We start from the raw sequence: 27,761 nt of genomic DNA, 5'->3' as shown, positions 1-27,761 counted from the left end.
ATAATATAATAATAAAACTAAAAGGTATTATTTTAATAATAGTATTAATATTATAAGGAAATTATATAGTAAGATTAAATCTTTAAAAATAATTATTATAAAACTAAAATAAAAAGAGAATCTTAATTAAAAGATTATTCTTTTAAATATGTATATACTAATAAAATTTTAATTAAATAAGTTTATAAAATTTAAGATTATAACTTTTATTTAAATATATAATTATTAACTTTAAAAAAATTAAAATAACAAAGATTAATTTATAATATATTATTTTTAAGGTTTTATAATAAAATATTTAAACTTTTAAAGAAAGTTTTAAAAATAATTAATAAAAAGATAAAAAAAGTATAATAAGCTTATTTTCCTTTAAATTTATATTTTTATTATTAGTAATTATTAACTTTTTAATAATATAAAAAAGTATAATAAAATAAAAAGAGAATTTAAAGTTTCTTTATAGAAGGAATATAAAAATATATATAGAGTTATTAAAGGTTTTATATATAAGCTTTAGAGGGAAGAAATAAGTAGTTACATAAAAAGATAGTTATATAGTGTAAAGGAAAAATACAGTGTGGCTAAAGCCAGCACAGAGGCTATCAATTCTGCATCCGTGACATCGTGAGGACTTGAGACGAGGTTCTGGCTTTGGCTTGGACGTAGCCTGCTTGGGACATGACTTCTCCAACCCATGTCTCTCGTAAACGGCATTGTCAGTGGCAGGGAATGAAGTCCGGGTGGTCCCGAATTTCTGGCTTATCAAATAGAAGACAGCACGACGTGCCGAGCTTGGTATTGAACTAGGTTCAAAGAGTCACGTAGAGAAATGACATCTGTGAAGAACTTGATCCATCAAATTTAACTTTTCTGACAGACGTAGCTCCATCTAAGGATTGTTCCCTTGTAAGGCTCTGGAAGCTGCTCAATTTGCTCTCCCAAAGCCACAAGACCACTACCTAGGACCCCTCAGCAAAGAGACTTGCTTCTTGTAACTCAGGCTTGGGATCTTGGAAGGGGTGTGGATATAACGGACTCGAAGAGGCAGCCAAGCTCAAGCCTGCAGGATGACCACTGACCACACAGACCTGGCAGGTAGTGCAGGGCATTGCCAGCCCGCATACAAGCGAGCATCGGAATCAACTCCCAGTATGATCAGTGACCACGCAGTAGCTCAGACGCTTGAGTATGGCATGAGCGGATGTACGTATGGATTGCTGCCTTGTAGAAACAGTCAAGTTTTGACCGCTCTCTTCCTGACTTCAAGTTTCCTCTTTCTTTCAATTGCACCGAACACAAACTGTCATAGCGTGGTTGATGTGGAGGCAAAGTACCTAGGTATGTGTTGAGTGCACCAACTGTGCAGCCCTATTGCCCTATTTCATCAGATTAACCTTCTGTAGGACTACTGCTCATCGGGTAAACTTGTGAAAGGTATGTCTTTGAGCACAAGCTTGTCAAGCTGGACACGGCTCCGTTGACGTTGCGTACTGTTGAAAGAAAATGCGGTTATGCTACTATATAAACTATAGTGAATGTGATGTGACTTCTAGAACTGTGGTGGCTGCTAAGAAACTCGGGTGCTTGCCACTACATTATAGTTACGAATGAAAGAGATATCCAGTGACGGGGAAAGCAGGATATGCTTCAATATATTTACATTTTCCATAGAAGAAGTCCTAGTCAGGTGTAGAGAAACCCAATAATCATGCATCTTTGTGACTATCACAAAGGGGCTCGAAGAGTTTCGCGATGCCTATGAGTGAAGCCAACGAACTTGGACGTGCATTGTTACCTAGGTAGCCTTCAGTCAGGATGCGGGCCTTAGATCGACTTTGCCACCGCTTCCAGACCCAACCTTCCCGTCCTTGCTAGCCACCGTGCCACCAGAGCCTATGCCCTCTTTACCACTTCCGGTCTGGCTGTAGAGAGCACCGCCTATTCCATGACCCCCCGTAGACTTTCCCTTGCTATCCAATCGGCCCCCGGTGCCCGTCCCTCCCTCTCCGAACGCCTTTGCATCGTCACATGCATTAGAGGAGCCGGTACGCTTGCCCGGACCAAAACCCCTGGGACCGCGTGTGTCCTCGTCGTAGAGAACGTACAGGACCTCATTTTCCGTAATCGAGAATTCAAGTTCCTCGATTGGTTCATCGGCGGGGATCCGGCTGCCTGTTTCCCCATCGTCTTTGGAGCGATGAATACTCACAACGCCTGGGACCACGTATGCGCTGGTCACCCACGCCTTGAAGTAATTGATGAATATTGTTTTATTGTTCTCGGTGATGTTCACTTCATTCTCGGTGACATTCACCGTTCTGCCAGGATCTTCAGTTGCTTTCATGGTTAGTTCGAGTGGCAGACAATCGAAGGCGATGTGTGGAACTGCGATTACCTTCTGCATTCTTGCGCTGGATGATACATTGAAACTGGAAAGGCATGGTTTGGGGAATTATTGCATAAACTTTGAGGAAGTTTGGAGTGTTTGGTTGAGAATTCCGGCCGACGTGTCTGGACAGAAGCCTGTCATTATATAGGGATAGCACTGAAAGCTGTCCAGGTGGCACCTGAAAAGTTGGCAAGTTCTTCGCACCTGATGGGTGAATACTGCACATTCCTTCCACCACCTGTCGTCATCGACTGAAAGTGAAATCGCAAGGCAGATGATGTCAACATCCTACAAGATTGGTAACACATGCAAAACCTTGGCTCTCATGCATATGAGCCAAGTGGTACAGACTTTCGGCAGGCTGAGGCTGAACTCTTCTGCAGATGGTCTTTAGTGAGCGCAGATGTGATATAGGTAATGACGAGACTTTAACTTATGCATAAGTTCACCGGTTTGGCAATTCAGTCCGGTATGGCTGTGTCGTTACTGTAAGCGATGAGGAGAAGGACCTCGGGGGGGTGTCTACAGGTGCCTCTCAGTAACGGTGCCTACCGACTAGGAGATACCTATTATTATTTAAAACTTTAATAATATAATAAATGACTTTAATATAGTTTATTATATAAGGGTTTTATATTAATTAATTATTAGTTCAAATAATTTATTAATATATTTAACTTAATTAATTATTATAATTCTTATAATATAAATTTATATATTTTTATTATTATTAAAAGTTACTTATAAATAATTAAAATAATATAATATATTATATTATTATATTATATAACTTTTATTACTTTAAATAATTTATATATTAATACTTTTATTTACTTTAAAATTTAAATAAAATAATATATAGAAAAAATATAATTCAATTTAAATATTTATATAGAAAAACACCTATAAAATATATATTAAGTATATACTTTTCTTAATAATTTAGAGTAGTATCTAATTCGATTCATAAGATTAAAGACTATGATAATTCATATGTATAAGATTAAATGCAGCTTAGCGGGGTAAATGTGCAACGTTGGATGACTTCGCCCCGTGGGGAGGTGCTTAAATCTGCAAATGGTCGGATGTCGTACGAATGCTGCGGCCGGACTTCGGCCGCTCGTCTGCAGGCTGGCACTTGTGCAACATGAGAAGCAATATTCATGCGTGCTCCCCGCCGTAATGAACATACGCTGATACGCCCTCTCCTCTGCCGGCACCTCCACCCCCCCCCCCCCCCCCGAACCGAGCACACCAGCGCACTTGCAATCAACTAGCTCTCTCTGTACTTCAGGATGTTCTCTCGGGCGAGACTTACAGTCAACGTCTCTGGAATAAGCCCGGAAAATGAGTCCATTGAGTCTTTGAAGCAGCAATTCTAAAAGATTGCGGATGACGAGCCAAAATGGACTTTGTTTCGGCCACGCCACGTAGCACCGCACTACCCGCTGCTTCCCAAGGGTTGTCTTCCTAGCTCGCTACGGCGGCTCCGATACGGTGATAATAACTTTTCATATAAGAACTCAAAGAAGTGAGAACTCGAGGTCTCTCCAGCCGCGGATGATATATTTTCGGGTCTCACGATGCTGTACTCAGCCGCACAGCCTGATCTCGAACAAGTCCCGCCCACCCACACCCCACCCCCCCCGGGTTTCCCTTGTTCTCTTTTGCTTTCCCTGTAGCTCGTTGAAACTCCCCCGGTGAGGAATGGTGCTAACATGAAGTAGCATCTGCACAGTCCGCGGGGTGAATGGAAATGCATTCGAGACCTGGGGATGGTCGGCAAATCTGGTTGCGCGACTTTCTCCCCCAAGCACGGGATCTCTAGGCATTGTTGCGCGAGAGCACTAGAGGTTCGTCTACCTTTGATAGAAGCCTCCTATTATAATATTATATTCAAGTAACAAGAAATAGTGTAGCCTCTTACTCAAATAATTATAATTGAGTACAAAATAAGACCCTTAAGTATAACTAAAAACTAATGAAGCAAGCGGTGGACTACATGCACAAGGCGGTGGTGTGTTTATCAAGGAGTAACTACTCAAGTACATTCGCCATGCTATGCTACGCAAATCATAAGAAGAAAAAATACATATATATACGTATATATCGCCCTGTGTCCGTCATAGCAAGTCAATGCCCCGAAAGTCGCGTTTTTCGACGAGTCGCGAACGTGAAGCCAGCCACGCTCACGTCTACAGGTGGCGGTTATGTGGCGGTTATATCTTCCATCATGTGCAGGCCAGCACCCGTGGACTCCAGCTTCAATCAAGGTTGGTCTTGAGCGTTTACCACCGTATGAAAGCGCCATGTATGTCCCTGGACGTATGCGGAATAGAAGCGAAACCAGTCAATCAAGGTTAGGGCCGGGGTGCCGTCGCCGTTGAAAGACGGCGGCTCCGAGTACTTTACTTGTGCGGGGATGGTGCACCGCCTACCTGCTACCCGTGGACGTCGGCGCCGGTCCCCATCGCGGGGTGGCAGTGCGGGCTGCACACCACATGGTCTGTCTATCCTATCTATCCGTGTGGTTCACCAAGACACAAAGACGAAGATAGTCCGTCCAACCAGGGCCCAGCGCACCCCCCCCCCCTCCAAAAAAAAAAGAACTTTCCTGACCACCAAAGTCCCGCCGGGACCGACCCAGGGGAACAGGACTTTTGTCCCAAGTCAGCCACCTGCGCGTCCGGGAACGGCCTCGGATCCCCAATCCAGTCAGTCAGTCAGCCAGCCAGTCAGTCCGCCAGCCAGGGGGGTGAACCGTGCAAGGTTAGCCAGCCACAGCCAGCCTCCCGGGGCTCTCCCGCGAGATGGATCGATCAAGGCACGCGCATGATTCCAGCGCAGATGAACAAATGCACGCACGCACGCACGCACGCATGCAGGCATGCTCACACAAGTCCCAACCCCCAAAAAAGAGTCGAAACCAAACAAAAACAACGGAGCTGGGTTCCTGGGATATCGGACGCAGCGAGGAGGCAGGGCCGCAAGAGAAGGGGGGAAAAAAACACTGCCCACCCCCAAGAATAGTAAAAAGTAACTCCCACACCGGAAAAGGGAAAAACAAAAACCAAAAGTCACAATCCCGCCCGTGAGGCCAAGGTTCCGGGGGCCGGTACTTGGGTATCCGCCCGCCACCCTGCCGCGAGCCCCGATCACCCAAGATGCCACCGTCACAATATGTGAGTTTTGGCCCGATTGCCTCCCCGGGGAAAGCATGTAAGTGCTCGAGTAAGCACATAGGTACCTAGGTAGGTAGGTAGCCAGCCAGTCATTAGGGCACCCGGAACGCAAAAACCCCAGAACGCTACCTGTACTAAAGTGCTACTAGACGTAGCATAGACAAGAACCCTGGGGTAGCGTCCCGACGGGAGCAACACACAAAAATCGAGTGATGCCAAAAACAAAGATGCACCTCAAGAAATTTTTACACTACCCCGTACAGTAGCGAGATTACATCCCGCAGCGGGTTCCTGGGTGGGCGGGGCTGGGGGCCCCCCCAGCCAGCGGGGAAAGGGTGGCCGTGGGCCCGGCAGATCACCCGTCCATTCTATCGAGGAATCTGACTTGACTGACCCCTTCCCTTCCCAATCAATCTAATCCGTTCCCGCACGCAAGGGTCCTGCCCTCTATCTCCGCAAACCGCAAGGGAGAGATCCCGTTTTGACAGGTCATAGGGCTGACCTGACTTGCATGGGGGTGTTTCTGGGTGTCACGAGCGCCCCGTGGACATGTGACAATCTCGACAAAATTGTTCAACGGCATTTGAAACCAAGCAATCACGCACACATCTCACAGCATAGCATTGATACGCATGACTGGGGTTTCTCGAACTCAATCATTTCTTGTTCTCCGCTTTCGAGGAAGGGGAGCTAGCAAGTAACTAAGTGCCTACCTATGTAGGCACGCATGTGCGGCTTGGTGGGTGCGCGAGCTAAGTCGGCCAGCACATTGTTTCTGTCATATCCAAAATGCCAGTCTCTTACTCTCCTCCCCGTCGCTCCCCCGTCACGGAGATTGTCCAAATCCGAGAAGCAAAGCCCCCATTCTGTCGTGTAATCCCTCCATCAGGCCTCATGAATGCCAGCTCAGCTCAACTCAGCTCGCTGCAGACGGGGATTGGTCACCTCTGCTCTCTTCATGAGAAGCATGATGCCGCTCCCAACCAGATACCGAACATCCATCTATGAGCAAAAATGAAGTCGACAGACAGACTGACAAAGGGAAGATAAGAAGGGGTCGACAAAAGTGAAGGCCAGGACTGACGTATCGTCTGCGCCCTACGTGGCGTGAAGTGAAGACTGTAATCAAACTCAAGGGGGTATATTGGGGGTATAACATGACGATGACAGCAGTAGTCTTGATGGCGGTTGTCCATACAGTTCCCATCAATCTCTTCCGTGTAAGAACCTCTCTGTAAGGACTCCCCGCCGTGAAAAGTGACACACAGAAACCAAAAAAGGAAGAAAAGGGAAATCCCAGAGACGGCTGTGGCGATCTCGGGAGAAAACGCCGCAGTCATATGCAAAAGACCAATCTGATGAAGCGAGCGGGTCAATGTGTCCTGAGCAGGCCCGCGCAAGCGTTGGGACCAGCCGAAGACCAAACAGCCGTCAACCAAAATAATGGACAGGAACTCCTCGCATAGACCGTGACCGTACCCAACCGACCGCGAAACCCTGAAACATTATGCAAAGTGGAGACCCGAGAAGACATGGAGAGAGGAGTTGGCGAGATGGAACTCGAGCAAGATGTTGTGATCTCGCTGTGTTGTTGTATATGATGTGTTGTGACGACGAGGTGTGTTGTGGTCTCGTACTCCGGGTATCTTGTGTGTAATTGTCTCGTTGTGTGCCGCGCTGTGTGTATATTGTGTGTATGGGGAGCCCGACAGAACTAGTACCGCATCACATGCTGAGAAAACTTGCGTCGCCCGAAAAAGAAAACCCAGGCAGAACTGCAAAGCGCCGGACACTTGGTCCTCTACCAAATCATGTCGCACATGGTCGATCCAACAAAAGAAATTGTCGACGAGGGCTCAGCCCTTGACCCAAGAAAGGCGGGAGAGACAGCAGCATGCGGTTGACGTGGAGGAGGAGTGAGGACGGCCATGCCGGCTATTGTATGCAACGCAAGTGCATCATCTAGCGAGATGCAGGGACCGGTAGGTTCTGCATCCACCTTTTCTCAAACCAGCCAGCTCTCTCGTATGCAGTGTGCAGTTTGGAGGCTTTGTTGACGTCAATCTTGCAAGCCTGCTGGGCATGGGTCTTGCGGAACTCCTTGCCCTTATGGTAATAATCCAGGCGAGCCTCAAAGATGCGGCGCTTGCTGGTGAGGTAGGTAGCACAGTCCAGCCTTAGGCCTGCCGCCAATTGGAGCTCATCGGGATGTAGGAGATGCCTGTGCGGGTCCTTGCTCAGGTCCAGGGGCGCACCCTTCCAGTCGACCCGCATCAGGTTTGACTTGTCGGGGAGAGAACTCAGCGGTGGGCAGTAGTCAGGAATGGAACTGAAATCCTTGTCCTCTCGGTTGGGAGGTACCAGACGACTGCGAGGCTCAGGTGTAGAGCTGATGCGCCGGGCTGCCTTTGTTGTCTGAGCGCGAACTGGTCTGGGCCCTGTCGACGGCTTGGTGACCTTGGTGGTGTTCCTCTGAGGGGAGTTGTGCTTCGGAGCAGTTGCTTTGGCAATAATGGTGTTTGATGGGCGCGCCATCAGGGGCTTGGCTTGGATGATTGGGTGTGAATGCTTCCTGTATCCAGAACCACGACCGGCACGAGCCCTAGCGTCTTCGAGCAATTGCTCGCGGTTCCTCCTCAGCCAGGCACGGGGGTTGCGTTGGTAGAGCGGGAAGACATTCTCCGTAAAGCACAAGAAGTACTCATAGTCCTGTGGTTTCGGGGGCGCGACATGGTGCGGGAGAGAAGCGGCTCCCCTTGACGCAATGTGCTCGACGACGGCGTTGTGCACTTCGGCGGGGCTGAGCTTTCGGTCGTCGAAGAGGGGCGAAGAAGGACTTGCCGGCGCCTCAGGGTAGAGTATGGGGTCTTTGACGCCCGGAGAGATCGCAGTAGCGTTGACATGGTTGTCCGCCTTGGTCCATGGCGAGATTGGGGGCGATGGGGGTTGCTGGGGGTGGGCCTGCTTGGGCCTTGTCGGCGGCTGCATGCTGAAGGGCTGAAAGTGTTCTGATACCTGCTTAAAGCTGTCGAGAGGGGTCTGCTCTGGGGGCGATATCATGCTGCTTATGGCCAGTGGGTTCTTTGGTTGCATCTTGGAAGATGGAACAGAAGCGGATGATGTCTTGACCGCAATGGCTTCGGCGGGACTCATCGATGCGCGTTGGTGGTTTTGTGTTGTCGAAACCTCGTCGGGCTGGGGACGGGTTGCCATTTCGTATGAAAAGGCGGCTCGCCAGTTATTGGGTAGGCGGTGTTAACGGTCCAGGAAGGTGGCGAGTTGTCGCAGGCAGCAAGTTGAGATTGAATTCGGCACCAGAATATCGCACGTCCGATAAACCCGAATTTTCACGCAGGCTATGGTATCGCGAGGCGAGTAGGTTTTGTATCTGGTTCAAGAGTGGTCGTCGGGTGGTAGGTGGGTGTGGTGTTAGATAGTTAGGCGGGTGCGCGGATCGTGAGTCTTGGCGAAGGTGGGATGGGACCTTCAGAAGTGGTTGTGACGGAGTCGGGGTCGTGACAAAATTCCTTGGTGGTTCTGTCGATAATTGAGAGTAGGGCCAGTGCGGTGATTCACTGGGACGAGACGAATTGAAATGGGGCAGGTTTGAGGACTGCGCATTGGCAAAGGAAAGGAAAGACAATCCAAGGCAAGGCGAAGTCAAGACCGGGGGGTGTGCCAGCGTTTTGTAGTATGCTGGTAGTGTGTGTGTGGCAGAAGGCCGCCGCTCCGGTTGGGGCGAATTGGCTTGGGTCTGGCGGTAAGGCGGGCGCTGTTAGTGCAGACAGGAAGGACTGAATTGGTCAGCTGGACAAAAGTAATGGGTAATCGAAAAACAATCAATCGCAAAGTAAAAGTGGTGTTCGAGAAGAGGAAAGTAAGTAGAAGAATGTCGATGGAAATGGGGAGGATTACTTGGTCGGGCGGAGCAGCAGAAGACCTGAAAGTGAGTTGGAGTTGGGGGGAGTTGGGGGGACAGTTGGGGGGGGGGGGTGTCATGAAATCAAGCCAGCGAGCGCACCTACATGGGTTGTGACCTAAATTCAGCAGCGCTGTGATGGCCGCGGCCTAGTGTACAGGTACATTGGATTCTGCTGTAAGCCTGCAGGAAAGGTGCTCGCTTGCTGAGGGCAGGACTTTCGGCAGCGACTTCTGTTGTTTATGGTTGGTCGTCATGGAGGGTGTCGCAAAGAGTCACACTTTTGGGCGCTAGAGCCACGCCCCGTCGTGTCATCGCGCCATCCCTGTCATCCCACGCTTGTCGTCGGTACATGCGGTCTACTTGTTCGCTAGGATGTGTCAGTCGACCAACTAAGGTCATCTGCTCCTACTGGTCAGTCCCCTAACCGTCCATGGCCGCTGGGCCAGGCAACAGGTGAATCGGTAGCTGGAGCATCAATCAGCTCCCTGCCCCCTTCACCCCCCCCCACCCACCACCAGCCCTCCCGCGTGTGGAATTGACCTGAGGCATGTGAACCTCGAGAACAAGTTTCCGTGGTCCACAATGATACCCAACCATGCGTGCCACCGTAACAAGCAAAGAGAGGTGACCAACAGCATGTTAAGGACTCATGCTAAAGTGTGTGATACAAGGCCCCATGGGGACGCTTCGGGTTTAAGCGACTGTCTGTCTGCCATTTGGCTTTTTCGTAGGCATTCAAGGCATCCTAATTGCTGGGACTTATTGGCCAGCCTGCTCAATCCGTTGCCTGAGCACACCCGCATGTTGACTCGTTCCCGCCACTGGCAGCAGAGTCTGTACCCAATTGTAGGGCGGTGGATTGTGCAGGTACCTGAAAAGGTCAAGAAACTTTGCGCGTGAAACAACCCAAGCTCGCGGTAGCTTTCCGGTTCCTGCCTGCAGTGCACGTACCTTTGGGAGGCACGTAGGGCCGGCCAAAGGTTGGCGGAACGGCACCCGTCTGTCTCTCCCTTGCGCGATGGACGCTGGCCGCAGCCGGACTGCGCTTGCGGATTATTTTAACCTTCACCATACAATATCAGCGACGCAAAAAACCAGTCATGCTGGGTCAGCCCAGAATTGCGGAATTTTCACATCGAGTTTTTCACCATTGACTTTTGCCCCAATCATGCTCTTTTACTTGATGGGGTCTCTGGGTGGATAAACGTTGACAAAGCGTGGTAGGGATGTCTCCCCGAGCAGCGAGGCTCAGGCAGTAAGAGAAAGTAATGCCCAAAGGCCCCTCCAGCCAGCCAGCCTTCCGCATGCACGAGGCGCGAAACTTGGCCAGATGCGAACCAGACCCTGACAGCCATGACTGCATGACACGTATATGGAACGTCGTGGATTGGTTATGGCAAAAAGTGAGGAGGAGCAGGACGCGAATCTAGGCAGATGTCTGAAGAGGATGACGCGGGCTACCTGGGCGAGCATGCACTTTAGCAGGCAGCGTACTTCGCCGGGCACAATGGGGACTCGAGAGGGGTGGGGGGACGCGTAGATGACTCTACTTGGGAGCTGGCCCAAGGCAGTGCGTCAGGTTTAAGCGCATCAATGGCAAACTCCGAGAGATGGGCGTGTGTGCTGCATCATGACAGGTCTCGCGAGCTGTTGAGATTCCTCTTGTGCCGGGTTGCCACATCTGTATCCGTACAAGCTATGACGGGTGGCGTGCCAGAGGGGCTCACGCCCTCGGCGGAGCAACACGCACATGTTCGATCCTGGAATGGGTCGAATATCAGCCCGAGGCTGGCATGATGGCTGGTGCATGGGGAAAATGTACAATCCGATCGGTGGTCCGACTTGGAAGTCTGGGAGCCTGATGGTGCTGCCAGGCATTGGCAAGGCACGATAAAGCGGGAATTGGCCATCTCCCCCCACTGCTTCCATCAATGGCCAAGAGCCCAGGCTCCATGAGCTTCAGGAGGTGGGCGGGGCGAGGGACGAGGGACGAGGGACGAGATCTCTGCGACCCTGAGTTTGATAGCTGATGACATGACATCAATCGGCACGGATGGGCACGGCGCGCATCAGTGACAGCTCTCAGCCCTCAGCTCTGGCATCCCACGCACCGAACTCACCCTGTCGGCAAGCTTCAGCGTGGTTTATGCGAGACTCCCGAAAGCCAATTGGTGCCAGGTGGCCTGTAATTTCCAAGGCATGAACGACTTCTCAAGGATGGGCTCGGGGCACCGAGGGCGGAAATGCTATGGTGGTGCGGGATCAATTGAGTGTGTCCCGCGATGTGGAGACCGCTGGACCGGTGCAACAAGACACAGGCAGGTCTAGGCCGCCCGGGCCCTGTGGGAGAGGCCACGCTCAGTGATGCGATGCCCCTGGCAGGCTTCGAAACAGGTGCATCCATTGGCTGGGGGCCGTGAGCTGGTGCTGTGTCCGTGTCGCAGGCCCTCAGGCCCTTTCTCTTCCTGAACCATGGAAGCCATGCAGAAGCCAGGTGGCCGGGTCTGCCAGGTCTGCCAGGTCTGCCGGGTCTGCCTGTGGAAAGTTTGCATTGCCACCTTTGGGATGCTCTTGACTTTCCGCGCCAGCAGGAAACATGGAGCCGTCGGGACGAGGGAATTGGCCAATGGCTAGGGCTGACGTGGAGCATCAAGTGGCTGTTTTCGGCTCTGGACGGAGACGGTCGCATGCTGCTGGTGCCATGACCAAGCAAGTGTTGGTGGGAATCCAGCTCCAGACCAGACGAGACCACGACGGGTGTGAGTCACACCGGCCAGAAAGTCGAAAATCAACAAGCAGGAGTTGTTGTGAAATCAATTGACGGGGATACTGTTGGGCCAGACAGAGGACAGAAACGGTCGAGGCAGAGAGAGGCAGCCCATGGACACAGATGGAGCACCAATGCACCATTGCACGACCGAGAAGAGCATGGGGCCATGGGCAGGAAGAGGCAGGAAGGCGGGAACGGGAACAGGGAAACGGAGCGACGGGGGCCTGTCGTTTCGCAGGAGCCCCGCCCGATTGAAACGGCAGCAGCGCTCGGTCGGGCACAGGCCGGTTTGGCCTAGTTGACGTTATCGATACCAGGTGTAATCGATAATGATTGATAATGCACCCTCCATAATGTGCTCGCATGCCTGCCCACTCGGGAACCAGGGTGTGAGGGAGAGGGAGAGCAGGACCTGGCAGACCTGGGGAACAGGGAGGGAAGTCACGGCCCTGTGAACGGCAGTGACACAAGTAACGAGCATGTACCGTCTGACATGCCGCAGTCTGCGGGTACTTGATGCCTGTGGGCCTAGAACTGGGGACGGCACCCTGGGAGGGCGTGTGCGTATCAAGAAGATGGCCAGCCAGCCTGCCTGCATCACAAATCCAATCCAGCCTGACGGATTCTCTCCCATTCCATCTGTCTCTACCTGTGCCTCTGCCTTCTGTTCTGCCTCTCTCCCTCGCCCACTCTGGCCCTTCTTGGCTGCCCTTATGACTGACTGCCTTGTCGTCAATTGCCCAATCCATTGCTGCCCGCTTTTACCAATTGTTGCCGCTATTCTCCCTCGTCATCCTCAGCTCCCAAGTGCTGCCGTCAGCACTGCCGTCATGCCCCAGATTATCGCCGACTAACTCCTTGGTCCGGCTCCCACGGGCCTGGCTGGGCTCGACTCAAAGCCGTCGGACCCGTATTACACTTGTTAGACGGAAAGAAGGTCCCATATGACCGCTATTGCGTGGACTGGGCTTGAATCTGTCCCCAGCCCCAGAGCCCCAGAGCCCACGGCGCCCGAGATCCACGGCTTAGCATGCGCCGTGCAAGGGCATGTCAGCCATCGCTCTAGCAGGACGGCTGGTGACCCAATGCGATCGCGTCAATTGCGTCGCATGAATAATAACAATCAGGGCAGAACACTCTGGCAACTTGGTAACAAGGACCGCCCGAACTCTGTCCTGGCTGCCAGAACAGCAGCAGACTGACTGCCTGCCTGCCAACCTGCTCAGCTACCTAGTTAGGCATGGTAGGTCCTGGCGCGCACATTGCGCCAGCGTCGTCGCCCTTGGAGGACAGTGAGCAATTCGTGGCAACATGGGGACAAACAGTGCTTCTGACCGACAAGCGGTTTGTATCACTACTGCAGCCGGATGGGCCCGTCGTTGCCGATGTTGAGTCAACTCGGGCGCCATTGATGAATCATTGCCTTCAATTGCCTTTACGGGCTCTGAAGGGCGTGGGGCCGTGTCGCGATTGATGGCAGCCTCCGTTGGGTTACGCGTAAATACCTTCTGCCTAGTACGCCTCACCAGCCACGCCACACGCACCCGACAAGATTCAAGCAGCCTGCCCGGAGGGGAATTGGGCTGGTGTGAGAAGCAGCCGGCCAGCCGGCCAGTTCAGTTCGTCCACATGCAGGCTCGCTTTGTGCTCCGACGCTCCAACCGTACGGTGCTAGGTGAAGTTAATAAGTCTGGCGGGCGACTTGTAACGCGACACCCTGGCCTGCGCCACCCACCCCTCGCCTCGCTCGTCGTCACCCTCTCTGTTGCTGCACGCACAAGCTCGCGAGCAACCCGACCTGACCTGCTCTTGGTCCGAAGACGCCGAGTTTAGTCCACGCAACAGAGTCTCCTCTTGCTCCAGCTGTGGCTCAGTGAGCCTGTGAGCGAGTGCGTGTGCGTGCTAGGTGACACACGCACCGTGGCCTGATCAAGCAGGTAACCGAAGAAGCAATAGTCGCATCCCACTCCCACGCCCTCGCGACTCATGAGGCCCCTTGGATCACGAACACACTCTTAGCACACTGGCCACACTTGCCCAATACGCCAATGGCAATCGCGACAGCGCTAGTCGTCCAAGGGAAGAGGCGGCAGTGTCGCCAATATCGCCACACACCCCCAACGCGACGTGCCCCAGGTGCCCCAGCAGCCACATGACCCAGTCTCCCACACTAGGCCCTCATCCGGTGATCCATCCCCAAACGTGTGTGGGATATCAACGGTATGCGTGCCCAGGTGCTCGAGTGCTAGCGGGCAGCCGCGACGATGGCATCCTCAGCAGTGCACGAGTCCGCAGGGTCGCAGACAAGTCGCAAAGTCGCAGTACTTTGGCCTGCCCTTGCCCTTGTGGCCAGCCTGGGTGGCATCTTATCTCCGCTGATCTGATATCATCCCGTCATCTGCCGCAACCACGGCGACACTCTCGTGATTACCTGTCCGAGACAAGCGACAGTCACGACACCCGTGCCGCCGTTATCTCAGGTGCTAGTGGTGGGTGGATCCACCTTCACATGGCCCTCGATGTCTCGCAATGCATGTAGATCTTAGGGGTCCTGTTGGTCTGGGCATTTGGCAGCAGGCGCGCTTAGACGTCAATTAACGTGCGGCGGTTTTCCCGTCCCGCGATAGCCTCTGTATCCCCCCAAGCCGCGACAGGCAGTCAGCTGAGCCAGTCTATCACCCATTCCAGCGCCGACGTAAATGACGTTGCCGGTGCCAATGCCAATGCCAATGCGATTGTTAATTGACCATTGTCCAGGCAGGCAAGCTGCCCGTATCCCAAGACTGGAACCAGACCAGACCGTAATTGGGCTTATCTTATCACCCCTCCTTTGGGGTGCGGTTGGAAGGAGGGGTCGGTGGAAGGTGACTCGCCGGCCCAGCTCCTCCTTCCTGCCTCTGCCCGTCTTTCTCTGCCGCCCAGTTTGACCCTCACCGAGGAAGGAAGGTGGGTTGAATTGACCAGACTACAGTACTCGGCCAGATAATTTTAGTCTACTGCAGACTGTTTCTCAATTGGCAACCAATGCTTCTCTTCATCCAATGTCTCCCTGGCCGACAGGCGCCACATCATTGACTTCGATTGACTTCGTCACCAGTATCACATCTCATGGTTTTCAGTGTCCAATCTCATCACATCACATTGTGTGCACAGGCAAGCCGGGCGGGCGCGTGCGATTCAATGCAAAAGCAGGGCGCGCTTGATGCGACTCCAAAATGCCAGTCCCGCCTCCTCACTCGCCGGGCAAGCTGGCAAGGCTGTCTCTGCCTCCCCATGCTCTGACCGGCACAATCGCACCCCATTGATGCATCCGGCTTTCTTGGGGACAGGCAGGCCTGGCAGGCAAACAGCCCCAGAGACCGGTCACATCTGTTGTCCCGGTCTGGTCTGTTTCGGCTGCTGCGCCATCGTCCCGTTGGAGGAGCTGTTGCAGCAGTGCAAGCAACTGCAGTCAGTGGATGCCCAGGTGTACATGTCAGGTCTCACAGTTGGCCCGCCCCGTCTCACGATGCAAGACGATGGATGCGGAAAGGGAGGGGACCGAATCCCATTGTCCGTCCATGCCTGCCCCCCATGTGCTAATTGACGCAGCATCTCTCAGCCTCCAAATTTGGAAAACGCCGCGAGATCCCTGTCGTGCAGCCAACACGCCCAACTTGCTCGACGCCGCCAACTGGTTCGAGATCCTCCACGATCCTTCCTTTGTCCGGGCCCCGCTGCTGTGCTGCAATGCAGGGCGCCATGCTGCGGTCCCTCGTCCCTCCATTCCACGGCCTTGGTGCCTCCCAAATCAGTTGGGCAGCCACGTCTTGGGTCCAACATTCGTCGTGAGCACCAGCAACGGCAGGGCCACGCCAGGCTCGCTCAATTGGGCTTTGTGTTTGCGTCAAGGGGACACATTGTGTTCTCGCCACAGCCCAGCGCCTCTCAATTCCTTCCACCAATTGGCCAATTCGTCCAGAGTGTCTTCTCTTACCGGCCGCCGATCTGGCCCTCCACCGCCCAGCATTGAGCCCCGGTGGCTTGACCAGCTTGACGATATCAATTCATCAGCTGTGTGTTTCACATTACTTTGTTGCCGTGGATCAGGATGGGGGCCCACTGATGGACTCAATGATAGCATGCAGCCTTGTCGTGCGGCTGCCAACACCCAACAAGCATGTGAAGGGCATGTCCTTCGAGAAAGTGTCCACCTGCAGCGGGACATTCCACTCCCCCGCCACGCGGAAGCCAAAGTTCATCCCAATCGCAGGAGCAATATAGCGCGGTAACATTCAGGGCTCAAAGCGTGGTGCCATCGCCTGATCGCTGCTCAATTGACTTCGGGACGCCATGGTGACAGCCCCACCCCCTCGCAGGAGAAAACAACAACCCAATCTTTGCTTTGCCCCCATCGAGGCCCACCTCCAAACGGAAACCGATGAATACAACTCTGAGTCTCAGGTACCGGTCAAGGTTTTCTCCTGGCCTGAGCCCGGTATCCGGACAAACCCAGAACGCGCGAGTGCACGAGCCTGAGGACAGGGAGCAATGCTGCCTCGAGGCTTTGCGGTCTCGAATCATCAAGCGACACGATTCGGCTTGCATGATGTCATGGCCAGGACCGCCAGACCGCCAGCCTTTGACGAAGCTGCGCATTCGATGGCTGCCCGGAGGGCCTAACGCCTGCACAAACATGTTTCGTCGCAGCTTGATGAACTGGTCAATTGGAGTCCTCCCCGGGGAGAACTTTGACACCTGGGTAGAGTCAATCCGCCAAAAAGGCGCTCGCCTCTGCATCGTCCGTCAACCTTGCAGCCCTTGCTCCACCAGCCTCCCAGAATCCCATCAGCTCAGCGCCTTTTTTGCCCTGCGGCGGTGGGGTGTCCAAGGAAAACAACGAGGCCGAGCCAGCAGCCCTGCAAGCCCGCCGGGGGTGCGGGTTCTGGTCTGCCGCATGGCCCGCTAAGCCAAAAGTGAGGCTGCAGGACCGCCCCGGGTAACCCCAGCGGTCGCGCCAGGGTAGAAGATCTGCCGGCCCAGGGATCGAGCGGTGATCGACCCGGTGCGACGCATTGTCCGCGTCCATTTCTCTGCGAGCCCTGCAGGCTAGCAGGCAAGTGCCCTGCTAGGCTGAGCGGTCCGAAACGGGGCCCCCAGCGCTGGGATGCGCTAGACAATTGGGTTTCTCGGAAGGGCGGGCGGGCGACGAGGCACGCAAACCGTAGGGTTTGGTGGGACCCGCGAGCGTAGCAGCCTTCCCGCACTGCTGCTGTTACCTACCCATTGTGCGTCGCGCACACCTGCCAAGTGGTTTCCCACCTTCAACATGCTCATTGATAGACTTTTCGATGCGTGAACCTTCCAACGTCCTACTGTGTGCTTGAGCCCAAGTGGGTGATCAAGTAAGTAGTGATCGTCAAGGGCTAGACCGGCCCATGTAAGGCCGGGGCAGACGATCCCTCTCATTCCTTAGGTTTGCTCCTCAGGCACGTGGGATGCGCCTTAGGACCCCGAGAAGGAAGTTTATCTGGCCGTTGTGGCGACGGGATACTTCTTCCTGCGAGCCAGATCCGAACACAATGTCGGCGCTCGCGACGGCTCTTGCTGAGGCTTTTTGTCAAATCTTTCTATGACGTCGTTGGCGAAGCCCTGCCAGAGTACCACACTATGAGCATCAGGGTCTAGTTTTTTCGGCGAGTAAGATCGTCAGTCAAGGCACAGCGCAGAGTTCGGAATCTGCAGTCGAACATGCTGACCGTCCATCTCTGACTTGGCCATAACTCCAAGAGATTTGCCATCGATGAACAATCACAATTATCATAACCATAACAGCAGCGCCGCCAACAGCCACTGGAAAACCTTCGGCGGGACTTTCCGCGCTAGGCCGCAATATGACTGAAACATCACACCTGCCACCGGTGTGCCGTCAGCATGCCATCGGGCCAAGGACGAACAAAATCAAGAAGATGCAAAGCCACCGGAGCAGACGTAACCGTAACATGGAAGCTTTCGGCGCTCTGGACGGCCCGGCGTGGGGGTTGGACAGAACGCAGGAGAGGGTGGACGGGACTGGCAAGACTGGGAAGGGCGAGACGAGCGTACCTGCAGCGGGCGCGAAAGTCTAACCACCTCATCCATGCCTTCCATGCGTTCCATGCCTTGTCTCCCCTCATTAAGGTCGCCTTTCGGAACCTTGCCGGGGAGTAATCTATATGCACATTTCGGGTTGTTTGATCGGATGATGGGGCCGCTGGGTGGGGTTTGCGGGCTTTTTTTAGTCTGGGACTCCTTCTTCATGGGTCGGTCGTTTGAAGGTTGACTGGCTGACCACTGCGACTGTGGCCAGTGTCGGCTCTGGTCACCTCCCATGGATTGAAGGAGGAGTCAATTCATTTTTTGTACTTACCCTCGGGGTAGATAGTTCATAGTAATAAGGATAATAAGAAGATGGAAGATGCTTCACATGTTCCCTGCTCGCATCAATGCCGTCTCTTTGGCTTTGTCGATTCCAACGTGGACAGGCTTCACGCCCGGGAGCCTCAGGTGGTGGTGCATGTGGCCATGTCTGTCTAGAGTCGCCGGTGCTTGGAAACATCCGATTTGAGCACTTGCATGAAGGCTCCGGATCGAAAATTCCAGGCCACAGTTTGCTCTACAAATCCTGGCGAGAACGCTTCCCTCGCACATCAGAGCTTGGGCTTATTATCACATCCACTGTTGTGGACGTGGATGGGACGCTGGACGGGCGGAGGAGGATTGAAGATACGTTCGCGTTGCGTCTCCCGGGAACCATGTGGTTCGACTCCCCCCCCCCCCCAACCCGCTTGAAGCAGAAAGACAACGGAAAGCAAAGCTGTTGCGTGGACATGCAATTCTGGAGCCTGAATACCTCCCGTTCGACGGATGTTTATGTAAGCTAATGTATCATTTGCCCCTGGTTCAAAGGTTCCGCGTGATATGTGTGTTTGGAAAGGTATCTGTCCTGTGATATGTTGTGCATGCCTACAGATGTAACCGACCTACCACCCAACCCAACAAGCGGATCCCGCCAGGCTTTGCTCCCGCTTGGCGGGCAGCGGGGGGTTTAGCCACAGCCGGGCGGCAGCTTGAGTCTCTGTGTAGGTAGTTAGGCTCGCAGCACGAGAGGGCCTCTCTGGGCGGATGGTGTCGCTTTGGGTGGGGGGGAGGGGACCTCGGCGACTGGCAGAGGCGGCGGTTGGTTTTGTTGGGAGCTTAGGGGGACGGAACATTGGCCCCGGACTCGTGGGAACGAGCCCGTAGAGCGCTGGTGCCGGCGTCGGCTCCTGCTCGTACACCACATTTTGACGGTGGCGGTTTGTTTTCCGGGTTTGAAGTTTTGTTGTCCGCCCATGCCCAGGTGGATGTATTTGAGGCCTTGACTGGGCCGTGGTAGAAGATGGGGGGGGGGTGGTAGCTCGGGTGACTGAGGTGAGTAAAGGGGTAGGGGATCAATGGAAGGGAACATGTGTGTCTTTGACGAACGGTAAGGGGGAGAAAGAAAAGACCCTGGATGTGTTGAACTCATGAGGATAGCTGTCTACTACTTCCCGTGGACTGTGTAGTGGCAGGGTATCTTAGCAGGACTTCGCTGGCGCCTTTCGGTGATAGCCTACCCGCGGTTGTCGAGGAGGCCTGCCTTGACTAATTGTGAATCTCATCCTTTCAATGTTCCCAGTCTACAGTACGGGTGCATTAGGCTCACCGTCGGACTCCCAAGAGCATCAGTGGAGGAGAGTACCTAGGTTGATACGGGGATGAGGGAGACACGGGATTTTGGTGCTTGGGCAGATACGGGCACAGGGTGTGATGCAATGCGTGTGGGCTTATAGCGCATACAAGAATCTTGCCGATATTTATCAAAAACTGTGGGAGACCGGCTCAACAACGTAGTTCGGTAGCCATGAAATCGCAAAGTGACCGCAAGTCGTAGGACATGATGTTGGACATGCGAGTAAACCTTAGAAGGAAACTTAGTTACCTAGGTAGACCTGACTCCCACTCTCATACTCAGTTTTACTGGAAGCTCACACGCATAACACAGTTCAATGCCGGGGCTACTTCGGTACAGAATCCGCTCAGGTAAGGCCAGTATGCCCAACGCGAAACGGTCAGTTAAGTTTAGTTACGGCGGAGCTCCACCTCGTGTGTGATTGTCTGCCTCCTCACATGGATGTACATGATCAAGACCCGAAGAAACTCCAGGAATCCCTGGCTACAGCTCTCGATTATGAAGGTTTGAGTGAGGTTTCATTTATGGCCCAGCAATGCCTCGCTTTTAATTCTCAAAACGAAAACGTGACAACATGTCTTTCGGTTTCCTGGTCAAACCTGCCTCATAGACCCGCAGCAATGGTGTATCCGCCATCAACAGCAAAGTTCTGGCCATTAAGGTACTGGTTCGTAACCGCAAACAGCACGGCCTGCGCCATGTCGACGTCCCTGCCGGGCCGGGACGCGGGGAACTTGCCCTCGTACTTGTCCTTGGGGATGTGGCTCTTCTGGTACTCGTCGGACTCGCCGGCGGTCATCTCGGAGGGGAAGACGCCGGGCGCCAGGCTGTTGATGCGGATCTTGTGGCCGTTGGACGAGACCTCGGAGGCGAGCATGCGCGTGAGGTGGATGGCGGCGCCCTTGGAGGCGTTGTACGCGAAGTGGTGCTGCGCCTTCTGGATCATGCCCGAGATGGAGGTGATGTTCAGGATGGTGCCGGACCAGCCCTCGTGCAGGTCGGAGGACTTTTGCAGGAGGGGGAGGAAGGCGGCTGTGGGTGGCGGTCAGCAATTTGTGTCATGGAATGGAAAGGCCCGGTGGGCGATCACTGACCAGATGTGAAGTAGACAGCGGCAACGTTTGTGCTGTACGGGTTGAGCCAGTCGTTGAAGTCGACGCCCTCGGAGTCAAACAGGTTCTTGCTGAGCTCCGGCGTCGAGTCGGTCTCGGTCGTGACGGTGTTGCTGCTGATGCCGGCGTTGTTGACAAGGACGCAAAGGCACTTCTCGCGGGACTCGATCTCCTTGACCAGCTTGCCGATGTGGTCTTTGCTCGTCACGTCGAAGCCGCTCAGCGGGATAATCTCGCCCTCGATGTCCTTTGCGTACGTCTCCTTCACCTTGTTGAGTTTGTCTTCGCTGCGGCCTGTGATGTAGACCTGTGGAATGTCAGTGAATATGACATGGCAGATGACGGGACTGGGAGGAAACCGACCTTTGCGCCGTTCACGGCTAGGGCTTGGGTGATCATCAGGCCAATTCCACTGCCGCCTCCGGTGACGAGGGCAACACGGCCCTTCAGGTTAAACAGGCTGTTGCGGTTGAGATCGCCATGGCTGGCTGCTGCAATGCTTTGGGTTGACATGCTGGATGTTTGTGTTGTTGTTGTTGATAACGGAATGGTTGGAAGTGGACGATGAAGTGACGTGGGAAAGAAGTCGTGAAGTCTGGCTGGTAGAGAGTGGGGTGTGCTTTTTGAAAATGATCCAACGGAAATTGAACTTAGAAGGCGAGCTGCTGTCTGGGACAGCCCGTTAATAAACGGTCTAGCCTGGCGGAGGGGAAGGCGTGCAGTCGATGAGGTAGTTGAGAGCATCATGACGTTGGTTGGGCTAACGCATGTTCCAATGTACAAAACGGGCCAGACGAGCTACTCTTGACGAAGACTGCAGGAGCCAATGTCATAAAAAAGCAACCGTAAATACTCGTTACAAAGACACAATGAACGTCGTCTTCAAAGTCGGAGGAACGCAGCGATGACGAGGGTCGTCAGGGTGAAGTACCAATGACGAAATCATAGCATCTCGGCCGAGACCCACAGGAGGAAAAGCTCCGGCTGCGCGGCGCGTCATGAATCACGATAATTGAGCTGACAGCCGTTGACATTTTCATGTCTTTTTTTTTGGGCTACGATTTCTTCGATGAATAATATCGTTGAATTCGTCGAAGTCCAATTGATCGGTCGGCAATGCTGTGACGGTCACAAATTCCGTGCTCATGCCTTGTTGGACCACTCGATCGATACCCGGAAAAGTTCTCGAGGTGAAAATTGCGTGGGGCATGGGATGAGCAACATGTGCGACGTGGTTATTGCCACATACCTTATAAAAAATCTCGGTCAAGGCAACTGGGGGCTGGGATCAGTTCATTTGTGATATAATGGTGTTGCCAATACCCTGAGATGTCTGGGCAAACTCGGCTTATATGGCGGATTCCAGCCTCTCAAAATCTCAAAACACAGCTTTTGACACCACAAAGTCCGCTGCCGTGTCCGCATCTTGTGCATATGTCAGATGCTCGAGTTTAACCAAGTCTCCGAATTGGCAGATGTCATCCCCCTTATGGCAGATCACCAAGACCTTGTCTGAGTCGACGTTCTCCACGCTTTGACTGCTGTCTGTTTGGAAGTCAGCGGCTTGCGCGACACCAGTGGATCTCGAGGAGAGCTTGACATACCAGGATCTCCAAAGATAACCACTGAGCTGACCGCCTTCATTGTGTCTGCGGGCAACAACTTGGCTGCGTTGTGTACCAGTTGCCCACCCTGAGAATAACCACTGAGCACGATCTTGGAGTTGGGACATGTGCTGAAAGCCTCAGTCACGAGTGAGGCCCTATTCAAATTAGCTCGGCTGGCACTCGACACTGTTCTCAGCAAGAGCCCTCAACTCACATCCCCTGGCTGCCCTCGGCATCACCTCCTTCCAAGTAACCACCCACGTTCGCCTCATATTCGACTCCCTGCACGGAGAGCGAATGGGAGCCGCCCAAGGCCCTCTCCAAGGCCTTGAAGAAAGGCGGTCCGACCAGCGCGCCGACGTTGCCCGGTTCCTGAGTCCCCCTTGCAAATATCACAAGCAGGTCACCACACCTCCCGTCATCGAGCTCCTGCCGCGTCGTTCGGAACCCCTGAGCAAGCGCAAGCGCCTCCTCGGCAGCCAGGCTTAGCTTCTGTGCAGCTTCGAGGGTCACGTCGAAGGGGAAGATCCTGGCCACGAAGGCAAGGATGTCGTTTACATCGAAGATCGGTTTAAGGCTGGCTGGGACTGTGAGTGCTTGCGCGGTCATGGCGAGAGCCGGAAGGAGGACAGTGGTGAGCTTCATTTTGTCGACGTCGTTTTCGGAGCCAGTCTTGTCAGTCGGCAGCCTGAACTCCCAAATCCTAATGAGACTCGGTTTGACAGCCCGAGGAGTGCAGACCTGTCAGACGGAGAGGCATCCCGAATGTCCTCAGGGGCAGCCAGATGGGAGGGGACACTACTGAATTTGTATAGTAACTAACGACAGGTTCCCCATACGAACCCATTCACTGTGGCAGGGGACCCCTAAAAGTCACTGCTAATTTCTTTACTGTTGGACCGTCTCCTCCCCTATCTTGATCGTGGCGGGCCAGCGCGGCCAGCGGCCTCCTAAGCGATACATGGATGCTGAGTGGAAAGATCCGTCCAATAATCCTACCAGCAAGTTGGCCAATCACCTTTTGGGGACGACAGGAGATCTTGGGGCCCCTGGGCCCCCACAGGCGCCGTGTGTCGCCAGAACACGCCGGGCCGTGGCCAAGCTCCACCAAGAATAGCCTGGCAGACGGTGCCTGTCGCCTGTGATTGGGGGCTGCATGCGCGCATTGCCGTGCCCGGGCTGGGGGCCAATCTGGCGGAGCTGAGGCCGGGGTCCTGACAGACAGGTCATTTGCGGAGGGGCGCTGGGGCGATCGTCGTTAAATCTGACGCTACCCTGACAAGCTGTGCCGGTCGCCCGTTGAGCGACTAGGATCCGGGATCATGGACCTCGTGAGAGGATGCTATCCGGCACTCCAACGTGGTACGCGCAGTGGCACCTCAGGTGCCAGTAATCCATAAGAGCATGGCCAGGTCAATAGTATGGGCTCTGTGCATCTTCATATTGGTCATTTACGAGTTAATCCATGGGTTGTTGAACGGTACACTCTGGGTACGGATTGGCACCTATGGTATATTCACGAGGTACAGCACCGCCGCGTCCAAAGTTGCTGTATTACAATTTCTCATGGTGCTCGTCCGAGCAGCATTTTGAGGAGCCCCAGGTTGGAAACTACCTTGCTTCGACTTGGCTCACGATGGGGGCGTTCGAGACCTCTCTGGGACTTCAATCCGGAAATTAAATCTGGCAGTACACTGCTGTCTCTAGTGGACGACAGAGATTGGTCCCCACTCGGAATTCTGCAGGGTCCACATCGTGATGATCGTCAGGCCGATTCGCATAAAGAGGTCCAGAGACCAACCTCCTTGATCGTCTGAACTGTTTTTGAGAATTGAATCCCTCAATGAATCTGGCAAGTCATTCATAGTGGCGTTCACAAGCAACCTGTATTTGTCACCCTGAAGGGTCTCTGATCTCTGCTGGGAACGTATGTGCACTATTGTGAGAGATGCGGAACAGGTTGATTTCATTGGATAGACTGCTGAGTTTGCATAGTCCCGTTTCAGAACAGAAGCCTGAAAACATCCCAGCATATCGAACATGGCATCGGCGTACTTTTTGGAAATAGATGTTGATCTCGAGTGTTCGGGATACATGCATCTTCGAGCTGAGCTTGTCATGGTGCTACACTGCTATACTGGGTGTCTCTAGACTTTCTTTCCTTTTTTCTCTATCTCTTCGCTTTCCCAATCTTATTATACCCCTTCAACCTTGAAAATGCTCTGGAGCTCCCACCCTGGGACTCTGCTAGTAGATATGGTCACGTGAGCTGACATGCATTCCGCGTGCCCCTCCTTGAGCCTGTGGTTCTTGTAGAACTCCTTGTTCATCCCGCCCGGTGCTGTCGAAGTATCACCTAGCATGCCTTGCAACCACGACCATGATAGCTCTTGATGCCTCTACCTCGAGCGGTCAGACAGTCTAATGGATCCAGAATCTCAGGCAATGTCGTCAGCACCGCCTCCCATCATCGACTTGCCTCACCGCTGGGGTGAGAATGGGAAATTGTTGCCAGGGACCTCACCCGCCCAATGTCCGATTTGTGACTGGAATGGTGACCCTGATAGTTTCTGGGGGTATGGTAGACGAATAGCCATGGATGAACTTACTGGAAGACATTTCAGGCAGGAGCCCATCAACTGCGCATCGTGCAAGCTTCTTCGGTGCATACTTTACAAGAGAGCTGAAGTGGAGGGCAGGCAAGCGACAGAGAGCAGCTACATCATCGGGCCAGACTTCCATGTTGTCACTTGGTTGGATGATGAGGCTGGTCGGGGGAACCACTCTATCTTTGTGTCTTCAGACACTCCCAGGTCAGATATTGACCGCTACAACATCTCGAAACGATTTATCTTGAACAGCGACAGTCTAAATGATAGGTCAGCGGGGTGGGTACAGGAGCGTCTTGCAGCGTGTGCGAACTCACACGAGCTCTGCAAGTCACAGAGCGGCGATTCTTTCATGCCCACAAGGTTGATCAACCTTAAGCCAGGCTGGAAGGGTTTGGATGTGCGACTTGAAAAGTCCAGCCCTCAGGCTGTGCGGCCCAGGGCCCCCTACGTCGCGCTGAGTTATTGCTGGGGCGGTTACAGACCCGCTTGCATCACAACTGCCGGGACTCTGGCTGAGAACCAAACGAGGATCGCATGGGACAAACTGCCAGCGACATTCCAAGATGCGGCGGCTTTTACCCAAAGTCTCGGGATTCAGTTTCTCTGGATTGACAGTATTTGCATCATTCAGGAAGACGAAGATGACTGGCAACGGGAAGCGGGGAAGATGAACGCCGTTTACAAAAACTCCTACCTGACATTGGCGGCTCTTTCTGGGGGTGACAGCAACTCTGGACTACACAACATATCCATAAAGCAGGACTCCCATGTTGTGGCTGAGTTGCGCATCGCGCAGAACGTCTACCCCTTGTATATGCGGCAGGCCCACTATCTCGACAGCCTTCTCAAATCCAAGTTCATGGAACATCACGAAAATAAATCGCTGGCTTACCGTTATCCCCTCCTCAGTCGAGCCTGGGCTTACCAAGAGCGCACTATATCGCCCCGCGTGGTGTTCTTCACCGAGAGCGAAATGATCTTCCAATGCCTGGAACACGTCGAGTGCGAATGTGGCGCTGCACAAGAGTGGAGCCAGACACAAATCGTCCACCGAACCCACAAGACGAGCATCTTCATGCAGACCGAGTCCGAATCTCTGAAGCTGAAAGGCAAGGATCGCGCATCTGAACGTTTCAGATGTGACCTTCAGACGCAGGATGGTCGAGATTGGGACATCGCGAGGGATTGGAGGACCTCAGTTGTTAGGGAGTACTCAGCACTGAAAACATCAATGCCACGAGATAGATTACCGGCCCTTGGAGCTGTCGCCGAGCAGTTCAAGCGCGCTCGCATGGGGGAGGCCTACCTCGCCGGCCTCTGGTCGAGGTCTCTACTTGATGATCTACTGTGGTTTCGTTTAGCCCAACGAGCCCCGTCGCAGGAGAGCAATGGGGAATTGGAACGGCCGTTTTCTCTGCCCACGTGGTCATGGGCATCTCTGAAACGCAACGTTGGCTATTACTTCGCTGATTTCAGTTTTCCCATGGCAGAGATAATCGAGGCAAACTGCAGCTACTTAGGCGAAAATGAATTTGGCATCCTTCAGAGCAGCCGATTGGTTTTGAAGGGCAGGGTCCTTGCATCTGTTGTCGGAAAAGGGCCCGAGGGCTGCTCTTTTTATGTCCCTGATAGGGATGAATGGGCCAGGTTCGTCGATAATTCACAGTCAAACCTGTCAATTAGGATGGACATGGGCCATGAAGGGGCTTATGGAGATCCTCTGTGGCAAGAAATCTATATTTTGGAGATATCTGAGTCTACATGGTACGAAGATGACTCGCCAATCGCTGATTGGAACTTTCTCCTCTTGCACCGAGAGGATCACGATGGACTCATATCCTACACACGAGCGGGTATGGCCACCTTTATTCGGCAAGATTCAGAGATCCAGACTCTTAAATTCGAAGAGCCTCAAGAAGGCTTTGAGCGCGTCTTTGAACTTCAAAGTATTCTCACTACTTGTTTGATTCTGTAAAATTGGGCAGTATTTTAACAATACGCGGCTTATGAATATGTGATCGGCATGCCCAGGTTGCGCAGAGGCCATTTTCTGAGTTGATGATGCGTCGGCAGGGAGATTCAAATGGCATTCCAGCATGAGATACATGGCAACTTGATTCCCATCAAGAAGCACTGATTAAGGCCTGAGGACCTGTTATGGAAGGAATTGCTAGAGATGAGGTTTCCCACTTTCGTATGCAGTGGTCTATTGGATAAAAAGAATACATGATATTGCACACAAGTGGTCCCTAGGAAGATAAGATTCTTTTATCGAAGCATCCCAGATGTACATAGGTCTTTTTATCCGTCCTGGCACCCTCTCATGGGCTCACAGCACACTTGAATACCAAGTCAAAATGCCACGTCCAAACACTACAAGTATTCCAAGCTTGATACTGTACTTGAATATGAAGGAACACTTCGGGCTGTGACCG

The 27,761-nt window shown here is 53.2% G+C and overlaps 6 protein-coding genes across 6 annotated transcripts; 2 read left to right on the top strand and 4 right to left on the bottom strand.

Moving 5' to 3' along the window:
• Positions 1-1,549: 1,549 nt before the first annotated feature.
• Positions 1,550-2,851, bottom strand: KVR01_009634 (uncharacterized protein). The gene is made up of 2 exons (XM_044783943.1): positions 2,396-2,851; positions 1,550-2,337 (listed from the first exon to the last, which is right to left on the bottom strand). The coding sequence occupies exons 1-2, from the start codon at positions 2,613-2,615 to the stop codon at positions 1,811-1,813; spliced, it is 747 nt and encodes a 248-aa protein (XP_044642136.1). The 5' UTR covers positions 2,616-2,851; the 3' UTR covers positions 1,550-1,810.
• Positions 2,852-6,208: 3,357 nt separating this feature from the next.
• On the bottom strand, positions 6,209-9,533 carry KVR01_009358 (uncharacterized protein). Its single transcript, XM_044793075.1, has one exon. It carries the CDS (start codon positions 8,782-8,784, stop codon positions 7,534-7,536), a length of 1,251 nt encoding a protein of 416 aa, XP_044641860.1. The 5' UTR covers positions 8,785-9,533; the 3' UTR covers positions 6,209-7,533.
• A 2,324-nt stretch (positions 9,534-11,857) lies between these two features.
• KVR01_009218 (uncharacterized protein) lies at positions 11,858-12,127 on the top strand (the record flags this gene model as incomplete). The annotated part of the gene is made up of 2 exons (XM_044786531.1): positions 11,858-11,930; positions 11,973-12,127. 2 exons carry the CDS (start codon positions 11,858-11,860, stop codon positions 12,125-12,127), a joined length of 228 nt encoding a protein of 75 aa, XP_044641720.1.
• Positions 12,128-20,324: 8,197 nt separating this feature from the next.
• KVR01_009103 (uncharacterized protein) lies at positions 20,325-22,233 on the bottom strand. The gene is made up of 3 exons (XM_044786332.1): positions 21,471-22,233; positions 21,090-21,414; positions 20,325-21,027 (listed from the first exon to the last, which is right to left on the bottom strand). The coding sequence occupies exons 1-3, from the start codon at positions 21,852-21,854 to the stop codon at positions 20,600-20,602; spliced, it is 1,137 nt and encodes a 378-aa protein (XP_044641605.1). The 5' UTR covers positions 21,855-22,233; the 3' UTR covers positions 20,325-20,599.
• A 236-nt stretch (positions 22,234-22,469) lies between these two features.
• KVR01_009009 (uncharacterized protein) lies at positions 22,470-23,537 on the bottom strand. Its single transcript, XM_044789932.1, has 3 exons — positions 22,929-23,537; positions 22,712-22,869; positions 22,470-22,652 (listed from the first exon to the last, which is right to left on the bottom strand). The coding sequence occupies exons 1-3, from the start codon at positions 23,357-23,359 to the stop codon at positions 22,486-22,488; spliced, it is 756 nt and encodes a 251-aa protein (XP_044641511.1). The 5' UTR covers positions 23,360-23,537; the 3' UTR covers positions 22,470-22,485.
• Positions 23,538-25,059: 1,522 nt separating this feature from the next.
• KVR01_009493 (uncharacterized protein) lies at positions 25,060-27,334 on the top strand. Its single transcript, XM_044788500.1, has one exon. The coding sequence runs from the start codon at positions 25,139-25,141 to the stop codon at positions 27,299-27,301; it is 2,163 nt and encodes a 720-aa protein (XP_044641995.1). The 5' UTR covers positions 25,060-25,138; the 3' UTR covers positions 27,302-27,334.
• The last annotated feature ends 427 nt before the right edge of the window (positions 27,335-27,761 follow it).

This window comes from Diaporthe batatas, assembly GCF_019321695.1.
Source record: "Diaporthe batatas strain CRI 302-4 chromosome Unknown Contig00011, whole genome shotgun sequence".
Classification (NCBI taxonomy): Eukaryota; Fungi; Ascomycota; class Sordariomycetes; order Diaporthales; family Diaporthaceae; genus Diaporthe; species Diaporthe batatas.
The sequence above is the reverse complement of the archived record's forward strand: the minus strand, read 5'-3'. Positions and strand labels throughout refer to the sequence as shown.